Here is a 26,351-nt window from a genome sequence, read left to right as displayed (position 1 = left end):
GATGGAGAAAGATAAGGGATTCTTTTAGACAAACACTCACACAGGCAGAGAAATATATATTTATATTCCTTCCTCTCTGCTTGGACACTAGCCTACATCTAAATGTGAAAAAATAATCCCACAAGAGAATTCTCCTAATGATATGAAACAAAACAAACCTTAATGATAGATATTGACTGACAGGTTTCAAACGCTAAATTAGGAGACGAACGCTCCCTCATCATTTTTTTCATGTTAGTATAAACTATGTACGTTCAAACTCAGAGATTCAGTAGAACAAGCCTTTTGGAGAAGATTTTAGTTAAGAAGATATCTCAAAGCAGAAGACAGTTCTTTCTTTTAAATAGACAGTGAAGCTCCCTGACCTCTGTTTATTGTAACCCTGCCTATTTAACTTATATGCAGAGTACATCATGAAAAATGCTGGGCTGGATAAAGCACAAGCTGGATATGCAGAGTACATCAAGAGAAACGCTGGCCTGGATAAAGCACAAGCTGGAATCAAGATTGTCAGAAGAAAGATCAATAACCTCAGATATGCAGATGCTGTTGCTGCTGCTAAGTTGCTTCAGTAGTGTCCAACTCTGTGCGACCCCATAGATGGCTGCCCACCAGGCTCCTCCGTCCCTGGGATTCTCCAGGCAAGAATACTGGAGTGGGTTGCCATTTCCTTCTCCATTGCGTGAAAGTGAAGTCGCTCAGTCGTATCCGACTCTTCAAGACCCCATGGACTGTAGCCTACCAGGCTTCTCTGTCCATGAGATCTCCCAGACAAGAATACTGGAGTGGGTTGCCATTGTCTTCTCCAATATGCAGATGACATCACCCTTACAGCAGAAAGCAAAGAAGAACTAAAGAGCCTCTTGATGAAAGTGAAAGAAGAGAGTGAAAAAGTTGGCTTAAAATTCAACATTCAGAAAACTAAGATCATGGCCCATCACTTCATGGCAAATAGATGGGGAAACAGTGGAAACAGTGATAGACTTTATTTTGGGAGGCTTCAAAATCAAATCACTGCAGATGGTGACTGCAGTCATGAAATTAAAAGATGCTTGCTCTTTGGAAGAAAAGTTATGACCAACCTAGATAGCATATTCAAAAGCAGAGACATTACTTTGCCAACCAAAGTCCATCTAGTCAAAACTATGGTTTTTCCAGTGGTCATGTATGGATGTGAGAGTTGGACTATAAAAGCTGAGCACAGAAGAATTAATGCTTTTGAACTGTGGTGTTGGAGAAGACACTTGAGAATCCCTTGGACTGCAAGGAGATCCAACCAGTCCATCATAACGGAAATCAGTCCTGAATATTCACTGGAAGGACTGATGCTGAAGCTGAAGCTCCAATACTTTGGCCACCTGATGTGAAGAACTGACTCATTTGAAAAGACCCTGATGCTGGGACAGATTGAAGGAGGGAGAGGAAAGGGATGACAGAGGATAAGATGGTTGGATGGCAATACCGACTCAATGGACATGAGTTTGAGTGAGTGAACTCCGGGAGTTGGTGATGGACAGGGTGGCCTGGCATGCTGCAGTCCGTGGGTTCTCAAAGAAGTGGACACAGCTGAGCGACTGAACTGAACTGAAAGAGGGACAATGACACAAAAATCTAAAAATGCTGAACTGCACAATGTTTATGCTCTTAGCCTTTGAATTATAACCAAAGTGAAATAAGATTATTAAGGAAGTGAAAAAAGTCATGTAAAGCAAAAATTTTCATGATGAAGATCACTGGCCTCTTTCCAAATACAATCTCAACTCTGGCCCCATATTTTCTTTTCATTTGGACATTCAACCCAAGTAAAAGAACTTAACTTACTATACACCCTGTTCCCCATGAAATCAATGTAGCTTATATCAAGAACTGTTTCAGGCTCTGTATTAAATGAAATTTATCAGCATGAAATAAGACAGAGTTTTTGTCCTCAATGACCTTACTCAAGTGTTGAAGTGAGATGGTCAGTAAACAAGTAACATACAAAATCAATAAGACAATTTCTCAAAGTTATTAAGCTGACTTTGCAATTTCTTGTTAATGCTACCATTTTCCTAATCACAGGAAAATGTGATGGAGTCACCTTTCTTATTTCTGAATAGATCTAGTAACTTACAGATTAAAAAAGATTTCTTTGGAGAATTTCACTGCCAAATGAACAGAAATGTAAAATGTGCTACAACAGAAATAGGAAGGGCATCCTTTAAAACTAAATCTTTTAGTTCTACTATATTTTAACATTCATCGTAATCCGTACAAAAATTAAAATATCTTACCTTCAACATTTGGTTAAAAGTAACTGCTATCACTGTATTTTTATTTAGAATAAACACTAACTTTAAATTCATGGCAACACTTTTTACATTGATAGTATATTAACTGACTATAAACCTGTAACTGAGGGTAACAACAGTTTGCAGTCTTTTCAGATACATTACGCCACCAATTACACTAAATAAATTTATGTAAGGAAATACCACTTGTTCTTTTACATAAAGAAACAGTATAACCCAAAGAAAATGGATAATAGTCACTTTTAAGACCTATCCAAATAAATATGACTTAGACACAAAGTCAAGGCTTCATAAAACCTTTAGTTTTCAAATTCTAATCACCACTTCTTCTAATTCTACCATTCCCCACCAGTCCCAAACATTAAATCATATAATTTTTTTCTGGGCATTGGTTAAATAGATTTGGCTGCCTGGCAGGAAATAAGGAAAGAGACGACTGGGTTCAGGGCTCTGGGTGGTGCCTCCGTTACATCAATAGCCCCCTTTCCTAAAGAACATAGACAAGTGTGAATAAAGAGTTGCACTGTCTCTAGCCAAGCTCTGTCTTGGCTCTACATGTTGTTCTGATGAAATGTGATGTAGAAAATGCTCATTCCGTTTTCAACTAAGAAGTAATACATTGTTGGATGATTAATGGAACTGTCACAGCCACTCTCGTCAGCTGGTGGCTGTACCTTCTCACCTACAATCAAACTCTCTTTTTTTTCCTAAGTCCACCACCCTTGGATCTAGCTTGTATATGACTCCACTAGTAAAAAAGTAAAGGGGGAGGGGTGGTGATAAAAGGTTGAGCAACAGAATCAACCCCAAAAGAGGGGGGAAGGAAAATACAGAACATAGCAAGGAAGTAGCGGTCCAACCCAGACTTCCTGCAGATCCCTAACTCTCTAGTCCAGTTCCTTGTTTATTCATACTCTACTTCTTATCTAGGAAACAGTTCCTTTTCCTATCTGTTCTCCATCATTATACTCTAGATTTTACTTTTCCCACTTTTTTGTTGACAGAGAGGGACACAATTTTTATAACCAGGTAACCGAAACAGAGACATTACTTTTGCCAACAAAGGTCCGTCTAGTCAAGGCTATGGTTTTCCCAGTGGTCATGTATGGATGTGAGAGTTGGACTATAATGAAAGCTGAGCGCCAAAGAATTGATGCTTTTGAACTGTGATGTTGAGGAAGACTCTTGAGAGTCCCTTGGGCTGCAAGGAGATCCAACCAGTCCATTCTAAAGGAGATCAATCCTGAATATTCACTGGAAGGACTGATGCTGAAGCTGAAACTCCAATACTTTAGCCACCTGATGCGAACTGCTGACTCATTTGAAAAGACCCTGATGCTGGGAAAGATTGAGGGCAGGAGGAGAAGGGGACAACAGAGGATGAGATGGTTGGATGGCATCACCAACTCAATGGACATGAGTTTGGGTAAACTCTGGGAGTTGGTGATGGACGGGGAGGCCTGGCGTGCTGCAGTTCATGGGGTTGCAAAGAGTTGGACACGACTGAGTGACTGAACTGAACTGAACTGAACAAAAACAATCCCAATACTGCCTTTTGGAAAGGGGAAAATAACAAAAGACTTAATTATATATACCAGGTATTGAAGGTAAAAGGTCTAAATGAACTTGTGATAATATTTTCACCAGAAATAATTATTAATATGTTTGGCACTACTGAATAAAAAAAATGCTGTCAGTTAATATCCCAGTAGGCATAAGGAATAAGTTCAGATTATTGAATTTTCCATATATATTTTTCCACCTCAGAAATGTTAGACTGGCAAAAACTCCAAAATAATTTTTTTAAACTCTGAATAGATAAAAACACTTATGTAACAAAATGAGAAAAGATATACTCTTAAAGCTTTTTCAGAAAACGCTTTGAGCTCAGTTAACAATAAATTGATTTAAGTAATAACAGAAAAGACAAACATTATACTTTAATACTACCAGAAGCATTATAATTTCCTAAACCTCTATATTAATTAAAACTACACACACTTAGAAACTTCCTGAATTTCATAATTTTGATAAAGTTTTCAAAGATACATATAACAAGTGAACTTATTCTATTTGAGGAATGCTGATAAAATTTACATTTCAATATTATAGTCCCAAACTCATATTCCAGAAAAGTATTAGTTTTTTTATAGTTTTTTTTTTTTTAAGATCTTTACTTGACTGAGCTATTTTCTAGGAGATTACCTGCTGTGATAATTTCCAAACCCTCCTTGAGTCAATCATGCTTGTCTTTTATTAGATGGTCAGTTACACACAATATCCAATACAAAACTTAAAGTCTTTATTTTCACTCAGTCATGTCTGACTCTTTGCGACCCCATGGATTGTAGCCTACTAGGCTCCTCTGTCCATGGGATTTTCCAGGCAATAGTACTGGAGTGGATTGCCATTTCCTTTTCCAATAACATATGACAAAGTACCTCTAATGCATTGCTTTAATATATTCCACTCGAACTTACCTTTACCTAACGCTAATGTCTGATATAATTTCATAAGTGAAATAGAAAACTAATAAGGAAAAAATAAAAATTGTTTGATTGCTACCATACTCACTACAACATAGAAACTGAGATAAACCAAATGGAAAACGATACTGGTTCTTTTTTCCAAATGAAACCCATTAAATATACAAACCAACACAAAACTACTCTAAGGTTATTCCTTCACTTCTATATTAAAGTAAATCATTGTAATTGTGAGTAAATTCTCCAAAACTCAAAAAGAAGTCATACTTTTCTCAGATTCAGAGTCAGGCATGTCCCTTGAAAGGGAGATACTCACCTTCACATTTCTGAGTAGTTTCACTCTGCTTATGACCAGCAGGACATTTGCATTCAAAAGAGCCCACTGTATTGATACAGTTTCCTCCCTGGCATATCCCAGGAATAGCCTGGCATTCATCAACATCTGTAAGAAGAGAGCATTTTCGATATAGATATCACTAATTTTCAGAATATTTATCTACACATGCGTGTTTTTTTAACGTATAGCAGAAATCCACTCGTTCTCAAAGGAATAGTGTGAGGGTAGTCAGGATCCCTTTGTATGCATGTATTTTAATTTAGGTAAATGGTATATGTTAAAGATCTCATTTTGTCTCTTGGTTTTGACTTTTAGAATTTTGTTTCTAAAATCCATCCATGTTGGTTTGTAGACAACCAATCCCTTGCTTTGATTTGCTGCAGAAGACTTCCTTTTATTTTTAATTGGAACATAATTGCTTTACAATGTTGTTTTAGTATCTGCTTGAGCCTCCCTCCCTCCCTGCCTCCCCCACTTCACCCCATCCCCCTAGGTTGCTTCCGAGCACCAAGCTGAGCTCCCTGTGTTACACAGCAATTCCCCACCAGCTGTTTCACACATGATAATGCATATATGTCAAGGCTGCTTTCTCAATCTGTCCACTCTCCTGGTGATGAATATTCAGCATCCTCTAACTTTTCATCACCTCAGGAGAACAAACATATAATCTGAAAAGACTCTTATCTATTAAAGTAATTTAAGTCTTAGTTTAAAATCTTTGCCCGAAGAAAATTTCAGGTCTAGATGGCTTTGCTGTTAAATTCTTTCAAACATTTAAGAAAGAAACATACACAAAGTCACACAGAAAAGAGAAGAGAGGACACCGCCCAACCCATTTCACTGAGTTGGCATCACCCTGAAGCCAGAGCCAGATGAGGAACTGATATAAGGAGGAATTGATATAAGGAGGAAAACAAGAAGAATAACATCTTTTGGAGAAGAGCATACAAAAATTATTAGCCAGTCAACTTTAGCAATATATAAAATATAGAAACCTTTAGCAACATATAAAAGGTTAATATATCATGACTAAGTAAAATGTTTATTCCAGGAATTTAAGGTTTCCACATTCAAACATAAATCAGTTCATCAAACAGATTACGGAAGAGACAACACATGAATATCTCTTGGATGTGAAAAAAGCAGCGGCAAAGTTCAACACTCATTCATGATCACTAATCGATTTTTTTTAAATCTCAGTAAGCCAGAAATACAAGGGAATGTCCTCCACCTGTTAAGACTCTGTATAAAAAAACTACAGCTAACACATTATAGGAGATTGGGAAAATTTTCTTTATTTAGAGTTTCTGAGTTTTTCACTTCATATCTAAATTCACCTTAATTTCTCTTTGTGTAAAAGGTAATTCAGTATACTGTTATGATGAACATGGTATATAAAAGGGTGTACAACATATAAGCTTATGCAGATTTACATTAGCTATCCAAATCGACAGCCCAACATAACAGATTTATTAATATTATATCTATATAACAATTGATATACTCATTGTAAGAAACACTAAAGATGCAGAAAAGCAGAATTAAAAGAGATAACCATTGATACATCAGTAGCCTATTCTTTTAGAATTATTCATAGACAAATTCAGAGTAGTGGTCCGTTAATTTAATCAAAATTAGATCACACTATATGTGTTGTTTTGCCTCTTATATCTTTCCATTAAAATATTTTATTGATACATTTCTATGTCAGTGTATACTGATTTATCCTGTTATTTTTTGGTAAACCCACAAGTTTGGTATACGTTACTGTGTAAACTGGGGCTTCCCCAGTGGCTTAGCAGTAAGGAATCTATCTGCAATGCAGGAGACTCTGGAGACAAGAGTTTGATCCCTGGGTTGGGAAGATCCCTTAGAAAAGGAAATGACAACCCATTCCAGTATTCGTGCCTGCAAAATCCCACGGACAGAGGAACCTGGCAGGCTACAGTCCACAGGGTTGCAAAAGAGTAGGACACAGCTGGGCACAGCACACAAAATATTGTTATCCTGAGATGAAAATAGGTATCACTGCCTTATTAAAGGATATTTGATCCAAACAAAAAGCAACTAAAATGAATTATATGACAAGAAGTTTATATGCTGAAGAGTTTAATTTACAACATTTCAAACTGCATTATTTTAAACATGCACTACATTTCTACTCTCATTACAATGTGGTAAAAAAAAATCCATAGAAACCACTTTTTTCCTGGTAGATAAATCAGAGAAAGAATATTTTGGTATAAAATGAAAAATGAGGCCAAACCTATAAATCCCTTAGTACTGTTCATAAAAACTTTGACTACATATTTAGTAGATTCAGTAATTTTTCAAAGGAAAAAGCATTCTGACTTTACAAGGTTTATTTTGTAATTGCCTGAAAAGTACTTTTCCTAGAAAAAATAAACAGAACTTTTATTTTTTGAAATATCCTACGCAGCTATACAGAATTAATTTCTTTTAGGGAGATCATTAATCACTAAAATAAAAAAGAAAGTTTTAAAGAAATCTTATTGAAATAATCAACAGGAACCTAGAAGCACACACAAGTGTTCCCTATAAAAACGAAGCAAGCCTCAGACCTTCAAGTTATGCAAGAGTTTCTGCATCTTCCAAGCTAGCATAAGGAACCACTAATGTCTGATGGGTTTTCCACTGTACAAATTATACAGATGTGTTTCTGTTCTTCCCTTCAATTCAGGCAGAGGCTTATTATTTCTTTAAATGTTGGAAAACTTCAAATCACATATAAGAATTTTACTGAATAAAATTAAATCTTTTGAAACTTAAACCTTATACAAGCACTTCAGTCTGTGTCTAAGAAGGTTATAAATAATGTGACAAAGCAAAAGTAATTCTAGTTTATGAACTCGATTATTCTCCAACTTGTCCAAATAAACTTGCCTTAAGAGATAATAAACATTTTATTATATAAATTAGTATTAGATGGCATATTCCTTTTAGCTGACATTAAAATGTGACAAGTATGTGCCAGCACTACAGGCATATAAAAATGGTTCATTTAATTTATATCTGTGGGAACTAAGGACCAACTCCTATTACTGTACTAATAGTGTGTGATTTTTTAACTTGGTGTGTCCCCAAATAAGATTCACTTTTAAAATGTAAGTTATTTCTACACCCCGTGGATATTCATACACAGTACTTATATTTCTACAAAAACAAATGCCAGTCTTTAAGTACAGCAATTGAAAAACAATCCTGTCTCTATTTGGGGCCTAAGACATATAGGCTGTCTTGGCAACTGTTCACTGTGGTTTGATTCAGCCAGAATATCTATTCATGCATTCACAAAATTCCAATGCTGTATAAATGATCATCCCAATAAGTACATATTGGTAACTTACTACCTGTAGGACTTCAAACTTGAAATAAGTACCCCAATGTTCATCACAGCACTGTTTATAATAGCCAGGACATGGAAGCAACCTAGATGTCCATCAGCAGACAAATGGATAAGAAAGCTGTGGTACATATACACAATGGAGTATTACTTAGCCGTTGAAAAGAATTACATTTGAATCAGTTCTAATGAGGTGGATGAAACTGGAGCCGATTATACAGAGTGAAGTAAGTCAGAAAGAAAAACACCAATACAGTATACTAAAGCATATATATGGAATTTAGAAAGATGGTAATGATAACCCTGTATGTGAGACAGTAAAAGAGACACAGATGTAAAGAACAGATTTTTGGACTCTATGGGAGAGGGAGAAGGTGGGATGATTTGGGAGAATGGCATTGAAACATGTATACTATCATGTAAGAAATGAATCACCAGTCTAGGTTTGATACAGGATACAGGATGCTTGGGGCTGGTGCACTGGGATGACCCAGAGAGATGATATGGGGAGGGTGGTGGGAGGGGGGTTCAGGGTTGGGAACTCATGTACACCTGTGGTGGATTCATGTCAATGTATGGCAACACCAATACAGTATTGTAAAGTAAATAAATAAATAAATTTAAAAAATAAAAATAAAAAATAATTACATATTCTTTTTCATATTATATGTATTATATATCTGTATAACTGAATTACTTTGCTGTGTGCCAGAAACTATACAACATTATAAATCAACTATACTTGAATGAAAATTTTAAATAAAAATTATTGGCATTGGAAAAGAAAAAAACAGAGCATGGTTCTGTCTCAATCTTCTTTCTCTCAACACATGTCATCATTGTTTATCCCAATGTCAAAATCAGAAACCTAAGAGAGAAACTGGGCATCCTCTCACTTGTCACACTTCTTCCCATTAGTACCAAGTGCTTGCTTCCCAAATAGATCTCAAATCTTGGCTCTCTGCCTCTACTCTGGTCTCAAGCTTCATATATCACCTGTACTGTCACAGGGAACTTCTGAGATTTTTTTTTCTTCCACTCTGGTCCCCCCTAGAGTTGATTCTTTGCAGAGCCCCTAAAATACTTCTATTTACAAAAATATGTATCAAAGCCAGAAGTCTGTAGACCCTGCCACACTGTTTTCTGGTCTATGAGTTGCTCGAGAGAAGTTTGAGATCTGTTAGGGTATTCCCTTTAAAAAAGATAACTTGCTTATTTCTGTCTTATTATGCCCACAAGATTCTCCTTTATCTTCTCTTTCTTAGTGAACTGCTATACCTACCTTCCAAACTGCAAACTGAAACTTCTATTTTAGAAAAATTTTCTTTTGTTTTCAGTTCATTGCTTCAGCTTTCTTTACCACCTTTCTGCTTCTTTACAATCATTATTTATCATCCTCTGACATTTCACTTTGTGATTTCCTCAAGCTTATCAACCTTTGTCATGATTTTTTTCAGGTTTATGTTAAGTCTGTATGTGTATATGTAATATCTGCCTTTCATTAGGTAAAGTTTTTATTCCTTCAGTTTCTTTCTTGAGTATGATCAGTATGCACTACGCATCTCTGACTGTCATTACTGAACTCTTAGAGTGCTTCTTCGGGCATCTGTTAAGAGTAGAAACACATTATTTTTCATTTCCATGAGATAAAAGAGTACATGAAATTTGTGTTCATTTAGATAATTCTTCCATGAAGCATGTTCTTCTATCTTTTCCAAATGTTCTTTCTCTATTTTTTTCAGTTTTTACATGTAAGCCTTTACTCTTTAGTACTCATCTTTAAATGGAGTCATTTTCTTCTGAAAAAAAAGAGTAGAGAGTGCTAAGAAGAATCAGGTTGATTTGAAAACTTCTACAAGGAATATTGCCTGCAGCAGCTTCTTATCAAACTCTCTGGACTTTCTTTAAAATTTTAAGTTTACACTATCTGAAAATCTCAAAGACCCAAAGTCAAGTATTAATCTTAAATAAAATCTCCTAATTAGAGTGAATGCGTAAGTCAGTAAAGATTTTAAGAATAACTTAATTGTAAAATAATAATAATACAACATATGCAAGTGACAGTTCATGACACATTTATTTGAAGATTACAAATATTCTTGAAAAACAGTTTACTGTCACTTTTTTATGTCTTTAATTCACTCCTTTTATGCTGCTGCTGCTGCTAAGTCACTTCAGTCGTGTCCGACTCTGTGTGACCCCATAGACGGAAGCCCACCAGAGTCCCCCATGCTAGCTAGCTTAAATTTCAAGGCCTATGTGAGGCAACTTTGGTTCCTTTGTGTTTAATAAAATGAAGAATATACGAGCCTAAATGTAGATTAGACTCAGCCTTATGGACTAGAACTGAAATGCTCTCAACACGGAAGGAGTCAAGAATCATTATGACTGACCTCATAATACCCTAGGAAGGGGTTTCTTCTGACACTGCTTATTTAAGTCCAGAAAGTCATGACAGCAAGAGTGAAAAGTAAAAAAGAAAATTACTAGTTTCCTCACAGCTTAATGTTTTTTTAAGTATCATTTTAATTTCATATTGGATCTCACTTTTCACAATTATTTTTTTGATTATAAGATCCCTTTCATTTCCTCCTAGGCTACAGATAAAGTAATTCACTAATTGCATCAGTTACAGGATAGCATTATATTTAGAACTTCAGCAATGTCCTCTCTTGGCTAATATAAACCATATTTTAAAACCAACATTAAGCTATTTACTGTTATCTACACAGCTAAATGTTTTCAACTCCACAAAAATTTTCAACTTCCCCTTTAAAAAGATCACTATTACAAAAAAGTATGACATGTATCATGTTTTATTGTCTTATTGTTTCCCATTCTATTACCTTCCAAATTAATTTGGCAGCGTATTCGGGAAACAGTCTAGGAATTTAAAGGGGAAAATGAAATCACAGTAAGATGTAGTCTTAAAATAGCCTGAACTGAAGATTAGTGTTTAATTGAGAGCCTTCTGATGATGCCATGATTTTGAAATAAAGCAGAACTTGTTTTTCCAGACATTTTAACCATGTGGCAAATTTCATTTTGCTCCTGTAGCTGTATTAATCCATTATATTTTTAGGCAAATGGAGCCCAAAACTTATCTTTGCTGCATAAACAAAATCAAACAAATAAGCTTTCAGACATTACTCAATCCTGAAGGACATTCAGGAAGTTTGAGATCAGATGACACGTTTTACATAATTGTGTTCAGAAAAACTAGGCCTCTTTGACAAAATATCAATGTAAAAAAGTCTAACTACAAATACAAAAGATGAGGAGAGTCAGTAATTTGTGATTTTTTTTTGGTAGAAATTAAGGGCTTTTTTCAACCAGGACTATTTCTATGAAACAGTGGTTTTTGAGAATATTTTAATATCAATTCCATTTATTTATTTACTGAGTATCTACTGAGTGTTAGACACTATTCTAAATGCCTCAGAAACATTAATGAATATAACAGATGTTTGCCGAAATGGAGCTTACATTCAAGTTGGGAGAGAGTAAAAGCAAGAAGGGGCTTAACCTGATAGCTCAGAAGGTAAAGAATCTGCCTGCAATGTAGAAGACACAGGTTTGATCCCTGGGTCAGGAACATGCCCTGGAGAAGGGAGTAACAACCACTCCAGTATTCTTGCCTGCAGAATTCCCTGGACAGAGGAGCCTGGTGGGCTACAGGCCATGGGGTCGCAAAGAGTCGGACACGGCTGAGCAACTAACACCTTCACATTCATTTTCAAAAGCAATAAAGACAATAAACAGGCAAGTGCATTAGAAGGTGAAAAGTGCCAGAGAATAAACAAAAGTTTTTACTCTAGCAAATCCAGTCAGTGTTAACCTAGTAGATCTATACAGTATTTTATCTTTAATAGTAATCTGTTAAATTATATAAATTATACAGTAATCTATAGCTAATCTAGGAATTCTATGTAGTACAGTAAATAAATACTATATACTATGTATTAATAGCATAGTATATATTCTGTAGAAAAAAATGTTGCTTTATCAGGAACTCTATATAGTCATACCATTAGTTATATCAATGATTTAGAATTTTATTATCCACAGTGAACAACAGATTAAAAATTATATTTAACTTGATTTTCATATTTGTTGTGGTTGGTACTAATCCAAGAGACAAAACATTCACAAAACCATTCTAAGGCCACAGCTGACAAGGCTTTTACATGCACTTAAATATAAAGCTGATAATTTACTGGGTTATATGGTCACTCTTGGGGCTTCCTAGGTGGCAGAGTGGTAAAGAATCCGCCTGTCAATACAGGAGACCCAAGAGATGCAGGTTTAATTCCTGGGTCCGGAAGACTCCCTGGAGGAGGAAATGGCAACCACTTGCGAAATCTCATGGACAGAGAAGCTTGGCAGGCTACAATCCATGGGGTCGCAAAAAAGTCAGAGAAGACTTAAAGACTAAACAACAACAACAGGGTCATCGCTTGGGTGTCCCTATAGTTCTGATGTGAAAAGAGTTCAGATGCAGACCATTTTTAAAACTACATTTTATAAGACTACAAAACTAAGAAAAATCTGTGGAGGCCACTGTCAGAAATATACTTACCAAATTATGCAGAGCACTCAGATTTTATAATTCGATGGACTGAGGTTACGTCCAGGCTCCTGAATCTACCAATTCTCATTTGGGGTTTGGATGGACACTGGCCTGGCTTTCCGCAATATACCATTTACATAGGCTGGATAAACAACCTCTCTACCTCTGACACTGGTTCAGTTCAGTTCAGTTCAGTTGCTCAGTCATGTCCAACTCTTTGCGACCCGATGAACCACAGCACGTCAGGCTTCCCTGTCCATCACCAACTCCCGGAGTCCACCCAAACCCATGTCCACTGAGTCAGTGATGCCATCCAACCATCTTATCCTCTGTCGTCCCCTTCTCCTCCTGCCCCCAATCCCTCCCAGCATCAGGGTCTTCTCAAATGAGTCAGCTCTTCGAATCAGGTGGCCAAAGTACTGGAGTTTCAGCTTCAACATCAGTCCTTCCAATGAACACCAAGGACTGATCTCCTTTAGGATGGACTAGTTGGATCTCCTTGTAGTCCAAGGGACCCTCAAGAGTCTTCTTCAACACCACAGTTCAAAAGCATTGATTCTTCAGAGTCAGCTTTCTTTATAGTCCAACTCTCACATCCATACATGACCACTGGAAAAACCATAGCCTTGACTAGACGGACCTTTGTTGGCAAAGTAATGTTTCTGCTTTTTAATATGCTGTCTGAAAGGTCAGGGCAAGGTCAGGATGAAAGGTCAGGGCAAGGTCAGGATGAAGGGTAAGGGCAAGGCCAGGAAGAAAGGCCAGGGCAAGGCCAGGAAGAAAGGTCAGGGCAAGGTCAGGATGAAAGGTCAGGGCAAGGTCAGGCGTGTTGAGGCATGCCTGGGCATGCCCGGGCATGTCCCGGCAGAGAGTGCTGCAGACATGCCCCGGAGACAGGCCGGCAACCAAGCCGACCAATCAGGAGCTGACACGGAGCCCTTGGACACCAATCACCGCTGAGCCCGCGTTTTCTTCCTTATATGGGAGCCCCGGCCCGGGCTATAAAACCCTTCCCCACCCCACACACCCTCGCAGACTCCGCAGACTCCCTTTACCCCGCAGACTCCCTTCGCTTTGCAGACCCCCCTCGCTCCCTTGCTTATCCGCCCCTGGGAGTTCTGCCCGAGAGCGACCGCCCAATAAAAGGCCCTGATCAACGGTCCATAGGGGTGGCTCCTTCTTCCCGTGGCGTTTCTTACACTGTCTAGGTTGATCATAACTTTCCTTCCAAGGAGTAAGTGTCTTGATTTAATGGCTGCAGTCGCCATTTGCTGTGATTTTGGAGCCCAGAAAAATAAAGTCAGCCACTATTTCCACTGTTTCCCCATCTATTTGCCATGAAGTGATGGGACCAGATGCCATAATCTTCGTTTTCTGAATGTTGAGCTTTAAGCCAACTTTTTCACTCTCCTCTTTCACTTTCATCGAGAGGCTCTTTAGTTCTTCTTCACTTTCTGCCATAAGGGTGGTGTCATCTGCATATCTGAGGTTACTGATATTTCTCCTGGCAATCTTGATTCCAGCTTGTTCTTCCTCCAGCCCAGCGTTTCTCATGATGTACTCTGCATGTAAGTTAAATAAGCAGGGTGACAATATACACTCTTGACGGACTCCTTTTCCTATTTGGAACCAGTCTGTTGTTCCATGTACAGTTCTAACTGTTGCTTCCTGACCTGCATACAGATTTCTCAAGAGGCAGGTCAGGTGGTCTGGTATTGCCATCTCTTTCAGAATTTTCCACAGTTTATTGTGATCCACACAGTCAAAGGCTTTGGCATAGTCAATAAAGCAGAAATACATGTTTTTCTGGAACTCTCTTGCTTTTTCGATGATCCAGCAGATGTTGGCAATTTGATCTCTGGTTCCTCTGCCTTTTCTAAAACCAGCTTGAACATCTGGAATTTCACAGTTCACGTATTGCTGGAGAGTTTTGAGCATTACTTTACTAGCGTGTGAGATGAGTGCAATTGTGCAGTAGTTTGAGCACTCTTTGGCATCACCTTTCTTTGGGATTGGACTGAAAACGGACGTGGCCACTGCTGAGTTTTCCAAATTTGCTGGCATATTGAGTGCAGCACTTTCACAGCATCATCTTTCAGGATTTGAAATAGCTCAACTGGAATGCCATCACCTCCACTAGCTTTGTTCATAGTGATGCTTCCTAAGGCCTACTTGACTTCACATTCCAGGATGTCTGGCTCTAGGTGAGTGATCACAACATCATGGTTATCTGGGTCGTGAAGATCTTTTTTGTATAGTATTTCTGTGTATTCTTGCCACCTCTTCTTAATATCTTCTGCTTCTGTTAGGTCCATACCATTTCTGTGCTTTATCGAGCCCATCTTTGCATGAAATGTTCCCTTGGTATCTCTAATTTTCTTGAAGAGATCTCTAGTCTTTGCCATTCTATTGTTTTCCTCTATTTCTTTGCATTGATCACTGAGGAAGGTTTTTTTTTATCTTTCCTTGCTATTCTTTGGAACTCTGCATTCAAATGAGTATATCTTTCCTTTTCTCCTTTGCTTTTTGCTTCCCTTCTTTTCACACCTATTTCTAAGGCCTCCTCAGACAGCCTTTTTGCTTTTTTTCATTTTTTTTTTCTTGGCGATGGTCTTGATTCCTGTCTGCTGTACAATGTCATGAACCTCCGTCCATAGTTCATCAGACACTCTATTTATCAGATCTAGTCCCTTAAATCTATTTCTCACTTCCACTGTATAGTCATAAGGGATTTGATTTAAGTCATACCTGAATGGTCTAGTGGTTTTCTCCACTTTCTTCAATTTCAATCTGAATTTGGCAATAAGGAGTTCATGATCTGAGCCACAGTCAGCTCCCAGTCTTGTTTTTGCTGACTGTATAAAGCTTCTCCATCTTTGGCTGTTGACACTGGTTACTAACATCAATTTGAAAGATTTCACATCTAACTTTGTATATGATTTCATTGTAACAAAGTCTAACTAACGCCCATGTCTTATAATGAATAACATCATTTCTCTGAATAATACAAAAATACTTTCCACTTTCCTTTCACCCTACTACCACTTAAAAGCTCATTACAGCACCTTGTTCCAAGCTTTAAAAATGCACTTAATCCATATATCAGAGAAGTTGTTAAGAAGACTAAGAATCATGGTGGCTGAAAATTAATTATTCAATATGTATATGACAATTTCCACTATTTGGGTTAAAGCTGATAGTTGTAGCATCCTCAGGGCCCAGATCTAGCCCTGATACATATACATCAGGATGTGGTTGGGAAGATTGCCTGGAGACAAGCTTGTAACCGACTGATTAATAAGCTCAGAAGTAACTGCAGTCACGGTTGGGGTTACTGCTTTGTCTCTGAAGACACTGTTGATAATCTTAGATGGCTCACTTTGTCCCTGTCACCTGAGTTCAGGTTCTCATATCTTTAATGATATGGGAAAGATAGAAAAAATGTGTCCCCCAGGTATTTACACACGCATAGTTTGAGGGGCTGTAGTAGGGAACATGTAATGCCATCTGGATGAAGACATGGAATGGCTTATCTTCTGATTGTCTTAAATATTTTTTAAATTTCCCCCAATTTTTCATTTCTTTCTTCTCCCTCTCTGTCAGTTAACAATAATTTGCTAAGTGGCCAGAAGATAAGCCATCTGTAGTCAGGTGCCCCATCATCAGAGATGATAAGGCCCCTCTTAGAAACAGCTTTGGGTTAAAGGCTCCCATCCACCGAGGCAGATTCCCCCCAGAGCAGTGAAAGGACCCCAGACAACTGGGTGGGTGATTCGGTGCACACGGGCTGAAGGCTCACTCACCTTGGCAAGCTCCAGTGCGTATGTTGGGGATGAAGCCCCGTCGGCAGGGCTGAGGCTGGGCTGGACACATCTCACAGGGGTGGCCCCAGGCCCGTCCAATGGTGGCACAGCACAGGGTCTTCGTACACACAATGCCTGTAAGCTGCCCCTGGCACATCTGGTTGTTGACCTGAGTGAAACACGGACCTGTCCTGTAATCTGGAATGTGAAAGAAGGCAGAGAGACAGGTTTTATAGCCACACACCAATCTCAAAACCAGCACCTCCAAAAACATAAAACAAGAGACATTCTTCCGGTCAAAATGCTGAATGACAAAAGGCCAGAAAATTCCATCGTGAAAACTCAGAATTTGTCGATAATGAGAAGTGCCTTACAAGACTTCAATGTATTCTGTCCTAGACATTGTAAATAGGTGGCTCAAGGGCTGTGTCTGGGACACAGATGTGTTTTCTTGGCCCGTCTAATGTTTTAAAATGAGTAGCCAACATTGTAAATTGGGAAATTTCACATGAAATTTATATTTCTGGCTTCTCTTAAAAAGTTGGATGTCCTGGCCATGCTAGGCCTGTCACGTTGCATGGCAGTGGTGAAGAGTCCCTTCTAGGACACCACAGCCCAGCCAGCCAGCCCGCTCCACTCACTGGGTTTCACCACCTGTGGCCTGATGGCACCTGCTTTAAGGACTCCTTTGTACCTGTCAATATTCTGAAGTCCCAAAAAAAGTTCAGAAAATCAAAGCAGAACCAAAGAAGACACACCCTTCCATACTGCCTATCTATCTATCTATCTATATATATACATACATATATATATATATATACATATATATATTTAGGCGGTCTAGATTGATTATAAGCATTTAGTACTAACAGTTTGGTTTCTGTTTCCTTATCAGTCTGTTTAGTTCTCTGTGTAGCTCACCTAGAAAGAAGGTACTAATGAGGCCCATGATCATGGATTCTTCCCAAGTTAATATTATATGATCTCTGATTTCTAGAAGATGCTTGTACCATTGTCCAGCTCTCTTACATGATAATAAAAACTTTAGTAAATGTATGTCACATATGATCTATAGGCAAGCTCTTCTATGAATATTCAGTTCAGTTGCTCAGTTGTGTCCTACTCTTTGCGACCCCATGAATCTCAGCACGCCAGGCCTCCCTGTCCATCACCAACTCCCGGAGTTCACTCAAACTCATGTCCATCGAGTCGGTGATGCCATCCAGCCATCTCATCCTCTGTCCCCCTTCTCCTCATGCCCCCAATCCCTCCCAGCATCAGAGTCTTTTCCAATGAGTCAACTCTTCACATGAGGTGGCCAAAGGACTGGAGTTTCAGCTTTAGTATCATTCCTTCCAAAGAAATCCCAGGGCTGATCTCCTTCAGAATGGACTGGTTGGATCTCCTTGCAGTCCAAAGGACTCTCAAGAGTCTTCTCCAACACCACAGTGCAAAAGCACCAATTCTTCGGCGCTCAGCTTTCTTCACAGTCCAACTCTCACATCCACACATGACCACTGGGAAAACCATAGCCTTGACTAGACAAACCTTTGTTGGCAAAGTAATGTCTCTGCTTTTGAATATGCTATCTAGGTTGGTCATAACTTTTCTTCCAAGGAGTAAGCATCTTTTAATTTCATGGCTACAATCACCATCTGCAGTGATTTTGGAGACCAAAATATAAAGTCTGACACTGTTTCCACTGTTTTCCCATCTATTTACCATGAAGTGATGGGACCAGATGCCATGATCTTCGTTTTCTGAATGTTGAGCTTTAAGCCAACTTTTTCACTCTCCTCTTTCACTTTCATCAAGAGGCTTTTTAGTTCCTCTTCACTTTCTGCCATAAGGGTGGTGTCATTTGCAAATCTGAGGTTATTGATATTTCTCCCAGAAATCTTGATTTCAGCTTGTGCTTCTTCCAGCCCAACATTTCTCATGATGTACTCTGCAAATAAGTTAAATAAGCAGGGTGACAATACACAGCCTTGACATACTCCTTTTCCTATTTGGAACCAGTCTGTTGTTTCATGTCCAGTTCTAACTGTTGCTTCCTGACCTGCATATAGGTCTCTCAAGAGGCAGGTCAGATGGTCTGGTATTCCCATCTCTTTTAGAATTTTCCACAGTTTATTGTGATCCACACAGTCAAAGGCTTTGGCATAGTCAAGAAAGCAGAAATAGATGTTTTCCTGGAACTCTTTTACTTTTTTGATGATCCAGTGGATGTTGGCAATTCTGGTTCCTTTGCCTTTTCTAAAACCAGCTTGAACATCTGGAAGTTCATGGTTCACATATTGCTGAAGCCTGGCTTGGAGAATTTTGAGCATGACTTTACTAGCGTGTGAGATGAGTGCAATTGTGCAGTAGTTTGAGCATTCTTTGGCATTGCCTTTCTTTGGAATAGGAATGAAAACTGACATTTTCCAGTCCTGTGGCCACTGCTGAGTTTTCAAAATTTGCTGGCATCTTGAGTGCAGCACTTTCACAGCATCATCTTTCAGGATTTGTAATAGCTCAACTGGAATTCCATCACCTCCACTAGCTTTGTTTGTAGTGATGCTTTCTAAGGCCCACTTGACTTCACATTCCAGGATGTCTGGTTCTAGGTGAGTGATCACATCATCGTGATTATCTGGGTTGTGAAGATCTTTTTTGTACAGTTCTTCTGTGTATTCTTGCCACCTCTTCTTAATATCATCTGCTTCTGTTAGGTCCATACCATTTCTGTCCTTTATCGAGCCCATCTTTGCATGAAATGTTCCCTTGGTATCTCTGTTTTTCTTGAAGATATCTCTAGTCTTTCCCATTCTATTGTTTTCCTTTATTTCTTTGTATTGATCGCTGAAGAAGGCTTTCTTATCTCTTCTTGCTATTCTTTGGAACTCTGCATTCAGATGCTTATATCTTTCCTTTTCTCCTTTGCTTTTTGCTTCTCTGTGAATATTAAGGATAGTCTATTATGACCCTTGTGTCTCAAGCGGTTCATGGGCTAGCAACACATGCATCACTGAAGAACTGGTTAGCGATAAACTCAGCTGTTATCCCAGACTCACTGAACTAGAATATGCATTTCCCAAGATATTTAGGAGATCCACTGTTGCTATTGTTTAATCGCTCAGCTGTGTCTGACTCTTCGCCACCCCATGGACTGATAGCCCGCCAGGCTCCTCTGTCCTTGGGGATTCTCCAGGCAAGAATACCGGAGCGAGTTGCCACTTCCTCTTTCAGGGAATCTTCATGGCCCAGGGATCGAACCCATGTCTCCCACATTGGTAGGTAACTTCTTTACCACTGAGTCACCTAGGAGAATCACAGGCACCTTAAAGTTTAAGAAGGACTGATCTAGACTATAAGCAACTTGAAAGCTCGGCATTTCTATCTTTCCATGCTATAATGACCTTATAAGACGATCAGTACATATATACATAGGAAAGGAAAGTTGCTCAGTCGTGTCCGACTCTTTGAATACATATACATAAATATGTATTATTTTAAGCAGAGCTGAACCATTCTGTTCAGTTCAGTTGCTCAGTCGTGTTCGACTCTTTGCGACCCCATGAACTGCAGCACACCAGGCCTCCCTGTCCATCACCAACTCTTAGAATTCACTCAAACTCAGATCCATCGAGTTGGTGATGTCATCCAGCCATCTCATCCTCTGGCGTCCCCTTCTCCTCCTGCCCCAAATCCCTCCCAGCATCAGGGTCTTTTCCAATGAGTGAACTCTTCGTATCAAGTGGTCAAAGTATTGGAGTTTCAGCTTTAGCATCAGTCCCACCAATGAACACCCAGGACTGATCTCCTTTAGGATGGACCGGTTGCACCTCCTTGCAGTCGAAGGGACTCTCAAGAGTCTTCTCCAACACCACAGTTCGTTAATAAGCTTTTAATTTATTGCTTGTACTTTGAAAGACACAAGAAATCACAGAAACATCAGTCTTCTAAAGACTGACCAGTTAAATGACTAACATTTACAGAATACAACAAAATATGCCAAAAAGTTTTCCTCTCCTTTAAACAAAGGTTGTACGTATAGTTTATTAACTCTTGAGAATGTAAGGTGATAGTGAGGATTTCCTGATAAGCCTTTATGCAAATAACCTAATTCTATGTGAAGGGGAAAGCCAGAACAAGTTTATTTCAGATTTTTGTAAAAACAAAACAAAGTTACATTCAATGGAAAAATAGTCAATAATGTTGGTAACATTTTTATGAAAAACTGCTCCTGGGGCGGGGGATCAAACTTGGGTCTAATTTAACATTCAAAATGCTAAACCAGAACGACTTAGATGTCATCTGAATCCTGTAACATGACAAAAATACAACTTAAAGTCGCAAAAAATCTGTTTTTTAAAGAAGAATAAGGCTTTGTCAGAGAAAAAAACACTTCAAAAGTTCAATATAAAGGAAACAAAATCCAAAATAGGTAACCTTTGTAGCGAGTTGGTTTAACATTCTCTTACTCTGCAGCTGAACTTCAACAAAAATAGCTCGTTTTAATCCCTTACATAAGAACAACAGATGTGCTGGCTACAAATCATGTTTTTGAAGAAGGCAATCTTTGTATTATACTTGTAGATATGTCAACCTTGTACATGCTCCCTCCCCACATCACACGTTGCCAGGTTGTAAATTTTTTAAACCTACCCTATTGTCCTTCAGACAACACATTATTTTTCCCTTTTAAATAAATATCAGACTTACGATAAACTATATCCAGTCCTGAACACGTAGGGAAAAGTCCATTCTTCACCAAAAATCTAACACGCTTACTTTTTGATAGATTCACTCATATATACCTATGTTCACATTCTGTACACTTTTAGGATTCCCACAAAGAAGCCTGAATAGAGTCATAATTTCATTCTTAAGTAAACCAACTTGTCAAAAATTCTTTTCTTCTAACTACAACACCTTCTTAAAATTATGTCCTCTTAGCTCTTTTTGGAGAAGAGGACTATTAGACAAGAACATCCTCTGCAAAGAACCTTTCCAGGTGAAGGTCCTAATTATTCAACCCCAGACCCCCCTTTCCAGGAACAGAGTTAAACATTCCTTATTTCTTTTGCCTGTTTCCCTTCTGTAAGACTGCACTGAATCTACTTTCTTACCTGGTTACATTTTGCTTTCAAACTTACAATGTAACCTACTTATTCCAGAAATACTAACATGCAAAATGTGAACAAATATTAGATATTGAAAAAAGATTTAGATTTCCTGATCAGATTAAAAACATTCTGTCCCAGACTTTGCTAGCATTTTAACTATGGTCAAAGAATATTGAGAGGCCTTAATTAAATGTTATGACTGGCTATACATTTTACCACAGTTTCACTGTGGGTAAAATGTTACTGTATATTATGTTAACCATTCAAAGTGAGGGTCATAGGTGCAGTGCATTAACAAAGGACAAAATGGAGCAAGCTGTGTAACAACTGGTATGCTGGACTCAGTGAGCTGTAAATAGTTATTTTCCTCATTACCATGTGACAAAGAATTTTATTAAAAATTATCCTGTGAAACAAATATTGCTATTTTGATTTTCTAATATAAGTCCACTTTTATTCATATTAAGCAACTGACACAATTAGCAAACTCATCAAATATTAAATTCCTTTAAGTTTAACTTACATAGCATATATTCACCCACCTTACATTTAAGATTCAATAATTTTCCATAAATTTTATTGAATTGTGCAACCATCACCACAACCCTATTTTAGAACACTTGCATTATCCCAAGATGATTCCTTGTGCTCATCCTCAGCCCTGTCAACTACTGATTTTCTGTCACTAGAAAGTTGCCTTTTCTAGAAAATTTCCTAGAAATGAAGTCAAAAAGTATGTGATTTTTTTTTTCTGTCCAACTTCTTTTAGTTAGCATAATGTTCTTGAGGACTATCCATGCTTGCTATGTGGCATGAGTCAGCACTTCTTTTTACTGCTGAATAATATTCCACTATATGGATATTATATCAGTTGCTCAGTCATGTGCAACTCTTTGCGACCCCATGGACTGGTGCCTGCCAGGCGCCTCTGTCCATGGAATTCAAGGGGCAATAATACTGGAGTACCTAGCCATCTTCTTCTCCAGCTGTATGGATGTATCACATCTGATAACCAAGTACTGGACTTTTTCTGGGCTGTATGGCGAATATATGTTTCATTGTTTAAATAAAGTGTCAAACTGTTTATCAAAATAACTTCAAGATTTTACATTCCTACCAGTAATGAAAGAGATTCTAACTCCTCCACATCCTTGCTAATAGTTTCTGTTTTCTATCATTATTATAGCCTATGTTACCATTTTATTTAAATTCAATATACTTGAGAATTCTGCTCCATTTCTCAAGTCCTCTTAGTATAATTAGAGCTGCTAAACAGTGCTCACAAAAGGTGAGCATTATCATCACGTGGACAACCAGACAACCTCTGGAGAGGTTTCTGGGAGGTAATGACAAACATAGACCTGCAGGGGATTTGGGATTGAGAGGAAAAAATTTGCTTTCATTTTTTGCTTATTTATTCTTTTGTTTGTTTTGTGGAAGAGACAAGGATTTCTAAAAGACAATAATTTCTAGTAAGAGACCCCTAAGGAATCAGGCTGAGAGCAAAACCAGAATTTTTGTAGAAGAGCTATCCTTAGATAGAAGAACAAAAATCCTGTTCTTGTAACCCAAGGGAGGAAGGGCAGACTGTACAGAGAGGTCGGCCTGTTTATACAGCAGAGGAGAAAGAGTCATGACCTCTTGGATACCTTTTCCTTTCCTTGTGAGGAGGTGGACACTAGGTCTCTGGAAGAGGTTGGCTGGAGTGTCAGATGATGGAGACTAACTGAGACAGACATCGAAGATACCTCTCAGGAGAGGAAGCTGTCCTAAGAATCCACAGAGGATGCCCAGGGGACACCCGGCACGTCTCTGTGGTGGACGAACAAGATGGAATTTAGAGTGGGCTCCATCTGTCTGTGTTTTGACTTTTTTCCAATAGCTCTGGGCAGCAGAGGAACTCTCTGAGAGATAAGGGTACATCCAGGACTAGAGTTTTGTCTGTCAGAGAAGAAAAAGATTCAGAACAGCAAATGTGTTAGGACACATTTATAGACTGTGGAATCTACACTGGATGAGATGCAAAGTGAGAAAAGGAACAGATGGGTAGATAACAAGCGAGAGAAAGCAGCAAGGTCAACAGACGAGGTGTCCCCAAGAAGCCCCAGAAGAGAAGGGAAATGAGTCATAGTGACAGCCATACATCAGCTGTCCAAGTGGTATTATTTAGTTAACTGTATTATTTATTTAACTGTCAGTAGAATGCAGTTATGGTCCACAGCTGCACAGATGGACACTGCATAATTCAGGAAAGCTACCCACAACTACTCTAACATAAATGACGTCCCCTGGAGTTGTGCAGTCAAATAATGCCCTAAAGATATTCAAAACTCCATTCATCCTCACTTTAGTAAACAGAATTCCCTGATCCCAGACAGTGTATGAAAATATGTAAGATTTCCCATCAAGTTCCACAGTCTTTGAACTTAAACAAGAAGGCAGCATTTCCATTCTCAGGAACCAAAGAAAGGCAACATGCAATCCAGCGATTACCCTGTGTGGGACCTGCAGACAGGAGTGAGTACAACGCAGAGCTCTGGAATGTGTGAAACCTAAGCCAAATGATGCTGGTGACATGACCGCCTCCTTTGAGTAATGGAGTTGTTGACACAGCAATGACAATAAGGTTGACTGCATCCCATCAGGGTTCTAATTGAGAATCTATCTAGTCAGTCTGCCAGCTGAAATCTCTGATCACAGATATAACTGGAGCATGCAGGGAAGGCAACACCTCGAATTAAATAGTTTCCTTAGTCTCAATAAAATTTGCCTGCATGTCTGCAAGTCCAGACTTCATGGTGGGTCTAAATATTTAACTCAGATAAATGACACAGCAATTATCTTCCACGATGGACAAACAACTGCTAACCTCAGGAAATTTTAGACTTAAGTAGAGAGATGCTGAAGAGAATCAAAGCCATTAAATTAGGAACCGGTGCAAAATGTATGCACCTGTAATGTTTCCTGGGGCTTCCCTGGTGGCTGGGTGGTAAAGAATCTGTCTGCAATGCAGGAGACTTGGGTTCGATCCCTGGCTTGGGAAGATCCCCTGGAGAAGGACATGGCAATCCACTCCAGTATTCAGGCCTGGAGAATTCCATGGACAGAGAAACCTGGCAGGTTATAGCCCATGGGGTCGCAAAGAGTCACATACGACTGAGAGACTAACGCTTGCACTTTCAATAGTTCCTGGTGGCTCAGTGGTAAAGAATCCGCCTGCCAAGAAGGAGACACGGGTTCAATCCCTGGCTCACGAAATGGAAACCAATACCAAAATGTTCTTGTCTGGAAAATTCCATGGACAGAAGAACCTGGCAGGTTACAGTCCATGGGGTTGCAGAAGAGTTAGACACGACTTAGCAACTAAACAATGTTTAATGGCGTCTGGTTCACTCTATTAGATTGCCCTGTAAGCACAATTTAAAATTAATAATTAGGTAACTTATTCAGAGTTGTGATTTTTCATGTTAAAATGTGACTATGCTTACATACAGAACTGGATCATTTAAGTGAACCTTAGATTTTTGTAAATTTGTTTGAGTATTTAGACATTCAAATTTTAATTAAGTTTATGAGAGCTATTTGAAAGGTGTATAATTTAAGTACTTAAGGGAGATAGTAGGTGTATTCAATATATTACAGTAGTTTAAAAGGTAGGGAGGTGTTCCATTAACAACATATGAAAATGGAACCAAATACTATTTAAAGGCCTCTTAGAGTGACTACTAAAATCTGCTAGACTCATTACTAGATGAGTGATATTTATAAGCTAAATTTACAAGTTCAAGGAATATACCCTAAAGAACTGAAAGCAAGAATCTGAAGCGATATTTGGACAACCATGTATCCAACAGCATCATTCACAATAGCTAAGAGACGGACACAACCTACGTGCCCACTGACTGCTGAATGCTGAATGAATAAACAAAATGCATTCAATGGAACACTATTCAGCCTTTAAACAGAAAGACATTCTGACATACGCTACAACATGGATGAACCTTAAGGACGTTATTCTGAGTCAAAGAGGCCAGTTACTAAAGGAAAAAAAACAGTGAATGATTCCACTTATATAAAACATCTGTGTCTATGAATATAACCACATTCATAGATACAGAAAGTAGAACAGGGCTTGTCAGGGGTTGAGGGGTAGGTGGGGAATTAGTGTTTAATGGGTTCAGAGTTTCAGTTTTGTGGATGAATGGTGATGATAGCTGCATAACACTGTGAATCACTTTAATGCCATGGAACTGTACATTTAAAAATGGTCATGATAATAAATTTCACGTTATGGTTCTACACAAGTAAACATTTTCAAAAAATTCCTAAAATAACCATGACTTTGAAATCATTTTTAAATAAAACAAACTTGAGTTTTTAACACCAAAA

General features: G+C 38.4%; 1 protein-coding gene across 1 annotated transcript in view; it reads right to left on the bottom strand.

The window, feature by feature from the left end:
• FBN2 (fibrillin 2) overlaps nucleotides 1-26,351 on the bottom strand; it is a 230,978-nt gene that overhangs the window by 152,224 nt on the left and 52,403 nt on the right. Inside the window, exons 6-7 of the mRNA XM_069591633.1 lie at nucleotides 16,852-17,049; nucleotides 5,094-5,219 (exon numbers count right to left, since the gene is read on the bottom strand). Coding sequence (XP_069447734.1) covers nucleotides 5,094-5,219; nucleotides 16,852-17,049 — 324 coding nt within the window. The remainder of the gene's footprint in view (nucleotides 1-5,093; nucleotides 5,220-16,851; nucleotides 17,050-26,351) is intronic.

The sequence above is a fragment of the Ovis canadensis genome, chromosome 5 (assembly GCF_042477335.2).
Source record: "Ovis canadensis isolate MfBH-ARS-UI-01 breed Bighorn chromosome 5, ARS-UI_OviCan_v2, whole genome shotgun sequence".
NCBI classification, from domain to species: Eukaryota; Metazoa; Chordata; class Mammalia; order Artiodactyla; family Bovidae; genus Ovis; species Ovis canadensis.
This window is presented reverse-complemented; position numbering and strand designations above follow the sequence as displayed.